This window comes from Haliotis rubra, unplaced genomic scaffold (assembly GCF_003918875.1).
Source record: "Haliotis rubra isolate DU_JTF1 unplaced genomic scaffold, ASM391887v1 Scf144, whole genome shotgun sequence".
NCBI lineage: Eukaryota > Metazoa > Mollusca > Gastropoda > Lepetellida > Haliotidae > Haliotis > Haliotis rubra.
This window is the reverse complement of record NW_025765381.1, coordinates 725,577-731,954: the sequence shown is the minus strand read 5'-3', so window position 1 is coordinate 731,954 and position 6,378 is coordinate 725,577. Positions and strand designations below refer to the sequence as shown.

General features: G+C 39.4%; 1 protein-coding gene across 1 annotated transcript in view; it reads left to right on the top strand.

The window, feature by feature from the left end:
• The first annotated feature begins 4,805 nt into the window (after positions 1-4,805).
• The window catches only part of LOC124269328 (synaptotagmin-15-like), a 118,212-nt gene continuing 116,639 nt past the window's right edge, over positions 4,806-6,378 (top strand). The window contains exon 1 of the mRNA XM_046704337.1: positions 4,806-5,284. Coding sequence (XP_046560293.1) covers positions 5,221-5,284 — 64 coding nt within the window. The 5' untranslated portion in view covers positions 4,806-5,220. The remainder of the gene's footprint in view (positions 5,285-6,378) is intronic.

Below are 6,378 nucleotides of genomic sequence, written 5' to 3'. Positions count from 1 at the left end.
AGAATACATCCCTGTAGGTTCAAACTCGGTTCTAACGGTTTCTAGGTTTGTCAACACAATGCCCGTTCCCTTAAGTTCATCGAAAATGCCAAACGTTTGAGACCTTCTTCACATTGTGCTTCTCTCCCATGTCAAACTGACACGCCCTACTAGATCTGTTATACTGTTTAAAGCAGTGTTATACCAAAACAACAACTGAAGCATGGGCATACACATGATGTACAGCAGAGATCATCTCATGTTTTGACATGGAATTGTAATGTAGCTATGTAAATGCTACAATATAATGTACATATATTTGGTACACCTATTGTCGCATCACGACGTTTAATTCCAAGAACCAATCTTATCGGCTAATGGCTTTTTCATGTTTGTCAACGGGGTCAAAAGGTTGAATGGTTTCCCCTTAATCAAATTGCTATTTCGTAGATGCGTTTCCCTTGGGGAATGAAACATATTTGATATCTGTTTTGTCCGTGATTATTTTGAGTCAAGTTCCAAATTAAAAGTCAGCAAAGTTTAATCCCAAGTTGAGCACCGTGTGGGTTTAACTATAGATGATGCATAAGATTCCTTGAACACTGATGCTTTCACGTTTTTGTAAAACCCTTCACGATCTATTCATTTGAGCTGATAATGCGTCTAACCAGTATGAAAGTGACCCCCGAAGCCTCTTTGTTGTATTTAGTCCATTCAATTTGAAAAATACAGCATATGAATTTTATGCTTAAACCAGAAGAGGGTTTATCATCTCGGATCTCTACAGCAAAGATCCCGAACACTGCTTACTCATCTCTTGGATGACATGCCAACGGATCCGGAGACTTCAAATTGAAAGAACAGGTTCTCTTTGCCGAGTCCATTTCTGAGGATATACCTGTAGGTGTCGCACTTTGGTTAGATAAAATGCAGTGCTCTTCATGTGAAAGGTAATGATTGATGAAACGGTCACATTACAAAGGGGGAGGAGAAACTGAGCATCCTTTGGAAGGTCAGGCCTACACTAATCCCCGATTCAAGACAAACATTGGGCTGATAATTAATATCCCTGACAGAAACTGTGAAGCTAAATGCTGGAAACCAGGTCAAAGAAACAAAAAATAATACTTTTGTTGTGCCATTTCTTGTTCCTTTGCAATATATAGTTGAATACACAAAGCAAGACATCCCGAGTCTAGGAGGATCCACAACCCTTTCTCAATCGTATATATGTCAATCAGATCGGAATGCCAGGGTATGATGTTTTGTGGAGACTTTTCGTGATAGAGCCCGCCGAGGCTGTTGGACAGAATATCAACATTGATGTCAAGTTGATGTCAATGTACTGCTTGGCAGTGGAACGATGGGTGTAAACCAGGTGAAATCATTCATAAAGTCTACCCAGAGTCAGTCATTTAAGAAGAAGCTTTATGGGAAGGCATTGCTCTGTGTATATATGTACTGTGTGGACAGAATAGCAACCCATCATTTGCCTGGATGAAGTCGTCTTTAAAAGGGAAATAGAGGGCTTTCTTTTTGTTGATCAGTTCCAGTTTCTTGTCACTCTTAATCGTCTTAATGCGATTCCTAAAGAAAATATTATTATCAAATGTGTAATGAATAAGCTGAGACTGTGCAACACTTTGTCAGTCGATGTCCTTCCTTTGCACAAACAGCATATGGTGAACGACACGATGGCATGCTCGTTGTTTCTATTACAATTTTCGCCATACCTGTGGCTTTGATCCCGAGGTCTTGAATATGTCAAGGGCGTTGTGGAAAATGATGCCTTTCAGCTGTTTTGTTTTTGGAATAGGCACACAAACCGAAAAAGGTGCTGCCAACAAACCTGATCTTGTTTTTTATTGGCAGGATTCAGGAAAGGCATGATAAATATGTGGACCTCGCCTTTTAAATATCTTGCTTGCATCCCACATACACTTGTTTTCGGTGCCCTGGCGTGGTACCATCTGATCTGTTGATGCATGTCAGGGGTGTGCCCAGTATCTCCTCCCGGGCTTCTCCTCTTCTAACACTTCAGGATATACAGAAAGTTCTTGGTGCGTTCGGCTAGGCAAAGCTTCCTGGAAGAAGTCCCATTCGTTGTCTGGGCGGAGTGTAAAGGAGGCAAAGTTGAGTTGATGATGAGTTTTACCAGCCGTGATCACCCGAACCCTCTTTCATTTATTTCAATCTGTAAAAATACTTTAAAACATAATAGTCATCGCATAATGACCTGTGTTTCAGTGTGGGGTAGGGCCGAAACCATTCAAAGATTTCAATCTGCCCAACACTGCCACCCATCAATCTACGTTTCGCGATCTGAGTGACGTACACGTACGTGACCTTGTGTTACAACGTGCAAATCTGAATATATCTGGATTGCAACTTTCAAACATATTTCCAAACACATATTTTGAACTTGTTAAAAAACATTAAATCAGGACAATTTAAGCAACAGAGTTATACGTCACGCGTTTTCAAAATTACCAAACTGACAAAGAGAGCCATATGCAGCCGAGGAACATAATTGCAGTTCGATACTCAAACGATTTCCGCAAAGATCAATATAATGCAAGCTCAGACCGTGGCACGGTAACAAGTACGTGTTGTTACTAAACGTCGGTATGTGGTCGTCGGAACACGGAGCCGGAAGAAACACAAAGTGAGAATACCGCTCAAGGATATCCTGCAATTTGCACCTGATTAGATCCTTTATAGATCTTGTGATATGACGTCACGTGATTAAGTGAAATCCACAAAAGCTACTGATTACCAACCAAAACTGAAGTGGACAGTGTCTTCGATTTTTGTTCAGCGCTGCACTCAGCAATATTCTAGCTGTCTATTTGATGGCGGCCTGTAAATAATCGAGTCTAGACCAAACATTCCAGTGATTGATAGTATGAGCACCGATAAACAAACTCTGCGTACGATGGCCTGCATTTAACCAAAACACCGAACAGGTCCACCCGATCTATTAAGTCGCTTCTTAGTACCAGTAATGATTGCCTCTTCTAACCCGGACGGGTTGTACAAGTGGAAAATAATTCTGTAATAACCATAATACTTGATACTTGGCATTGCTTGAAACAATGAATTTAAAAATCACCTATGGATGAACAATTAGTAAAATAAGTACCGTTAAATTTATTTGCATGTTATGATAAAACACATACTATCTGGTATAGAAGTTGTAAAGCGTTGTATATTTAAATACAAACAGCTGTATTATCTTATATTCATCATCCCTTGAAAAGTAATATTGATTGAGAACATCCGATTTCATTCCAATTTTCTATTTCATCCATTTTGGTAAAATAACTTCAAGGCAGCTATCTGTATAAAGCTCATACAACTCATCAAGTAATACTTTGTTTTCTGTCTACCTGTCTGTCGACACAAATGTACTTAAATCTAACAGTTTAAATAGTTCTGCACCTTAAATGACAACAAAGTTTGTATTTGAGTTTCGCATTCCAAACGGGTATCCGTGGAAACAGACTCGGTGACCCGAAGAACAAAAGGTACAAGCTACCTTTTATGATGAATGTTTGGACGAAGTTTTACAAATGCAGCCATATACTAGTTTGTCCAAACATTCAACCTTGGATAGGGTGTTTTTAACAAACAACAATAGAAAAGGATACGCTTCCAGTTAATGTTGAAAACGTGTACCGCGTTCTAAACATAGCAGTGAAATGTGTAGCAGCTCTGCTTCGGAAACGACAGCCGCAACACCAAATCTCTTTCAGAGATAAAGTTTAAGTTGTATCCAGTAAAACTGAAAAATAGAATTATAGAGAAAATCAATACAGAAAAAGGCATCAATACATGTACAATGTCTGGTTTGTGCCATGCTTGTTAAAACACTAAGTTGCAGTATCAATAGTTGCTCCTTTATCTGTCCCTTGACGCACAAAAAGACACAGACGCGAATGGACGAACGGAACCCGTTTTAATAAAATAATGACATACCATGACATGTTTTGTCTTTTAATTAACTGTAATTGGACACATGCAATCGGAAACAAAATGCAACTGCAATCATTACAAAATAGAAGCCTACAGGGTTGGCTCTGAATATTAGAACGGTCGTTGATGAAAAACAAGACTGGTTAGACTCAGTTACGCTTCCCAATTCCACAACTCTGCAAAACTAACATCTTTCATACACTTCGAACGAACTTGACATAACTTATATCATTATCTTACCCAAAGCAGTCTCCATCTGGGCGAGTAATGTTAGAAACTACACGGACACTAAGATTGTCTGTTGGTGCATAAAGAGCATGGATGTATACTTGCTTGATTAAATCGATGACAAATCTCCAAAGTGCACAAAAGCTATTTTAATCTTCCTTATAAAATTTCAGCAATAATACACATTCAGTGAGCATCAATATGCACACCTTGTTGGAAAAACGTTTTGGAACATCTGTGTTTAAGACTTTAATTACTACATGTATTCTTTCAAAGAAATCTCCCAATCATTTTAGCTTCATACATAAAACATTTAATACCGGAAAGAGAATATAATGGAACGAGAAAGAAATGTTGCTTCAGGTATCATTTAAAAATACTTGAAATTCGACTCAGCAAGTACGAATATATCATCATTCAAAACAAACGAAAGGGAGTATGGAGAAATCGGATCTCTCGGTCAAAAGAAAAATGACTTTCATTTATACCCAGGATCCAGTAATCAATCGATTACCAAACTGGAAAATCGATACAAGTGACATGACACGTGCCTGTAAATCGTCGAGCAATCATACACTGTAGTGATTGTGAAAATCAGGAGTTTATTTCTTTCCAGCTACAGGGCTTGGCAAGCTGTTGATCGTCCAATAGAGACTGGGGTAATTGACAAGCCTGTGTGAAGAGGCCCGTGCCTGTCGAAGACGGGCATTTGATTGCAGCATCACTAAAGCCGAGGGACTCCGTCTCGAAACCGTGGCTGGTGTAAGAGCCGGTCTATCGCGGATTCTACAGTGCTGTGTAACAATCACGTGTTCGTCTTTGGCTGAGACAGCGCACCTGGTAGTGCGTTTATGCCAGAGTTGGAACTTTAGTCCTCTTTGACGCTGTGTGGTGTAGCGCGTCCTGGCTTCGTCTTACATATGGCTGGCTTTTAGTCCAAGTGTGGTTTTGCGAAACCTTGGATTTACATTCTACTTGCCTAGATGAATCATCGTTGCCGTTAGTGTTAAGACCCTTTTTCCATCGGAACCATACAATATGCCTGACAAGACAAAGCCTATTGAACTTTCTGGAAGCCCTCATGTCCACAAGATCGCTACAGGTAAGTGTTGTAACTGTCTGTGTTCATCACCTTTTAGTACCTGCGCTGCTTCAACGTGTTGCTATCTGATCAAATGATATTAGTTGCCGTCAGCGTGTTGGGTCAGATGCTTTATACTAATATTGTATGTGTGGGACTTTTACGCCAACAAAAGTTCACTGAATGACTACCGTGTCTGCTTAAAGGTTGGTCAGACATTCAGCCAAGTCACTGAGGTCGACTGTGTGATATCGTATTCGGTCTGCGTTGTTCAGAATATCAGTCACTAGTTTGTCAGATCTATACTCGAAATTATTTAAGGCTTCCTTCAAACGTTGGAATACTGCTGTGTATCTAAACAACAAGCAAACAAACTACCTTGATAGCCAGAAAAAAAGCTGCAATTGTTCAGGTATCTCATAAATGTTTGCTAACGATCTAATGTTGGCTGAAGTATTTCAGATGCAACTTTAAATTTTAACATCCATGATTTACTTTTGGAAAGTTATTTAGACATTTTTGAATGGGGAGTCACCGTGGCGTATTCCGATAAATGGTTCCCATTATCCTATGTTTTTTGTGAGAGGAAATATTTTTAACTCAAGTGATGAGTGGTCATGTGAATGTCTTAGACGTGATTAGTTGTGCATAATCCGTCACTTGTTTATCTGGTCCGGGGGCGATTCGAATTACTATTGCTGTATTATGCTAACCACAAACAACAACCAAACTGAACGGAAGGCACAGAATACGAATGTGAATTCTCACTGTCATAAATAGCTCGGAAACAGCATATAGAATGATAACACAGTGAAGTCAAGTTATATATAGATATGCATTGTACAATGTGGATAGTTTCTGTTTGAAAAAGAAGAAGACAAAGTGATGTGTGTATTACAAGTATTTGTTCCATAGTTACGAATGCTTGCTGTTAGGTTCTGACTTTTACTGTGGTGGAGTGTGTTAATTGAAGTTGCTGAATACGTTTCAACATATTCCCTTCTTCAGACTTTGTGATGAGGTACCTGTGTTCCATATGTGTAGACGGCCTTTTCTCAGTGGAAAATGTTTCCCGCGACAGTCACGTCGCTATGATTTGCATCACACTTGCCGTA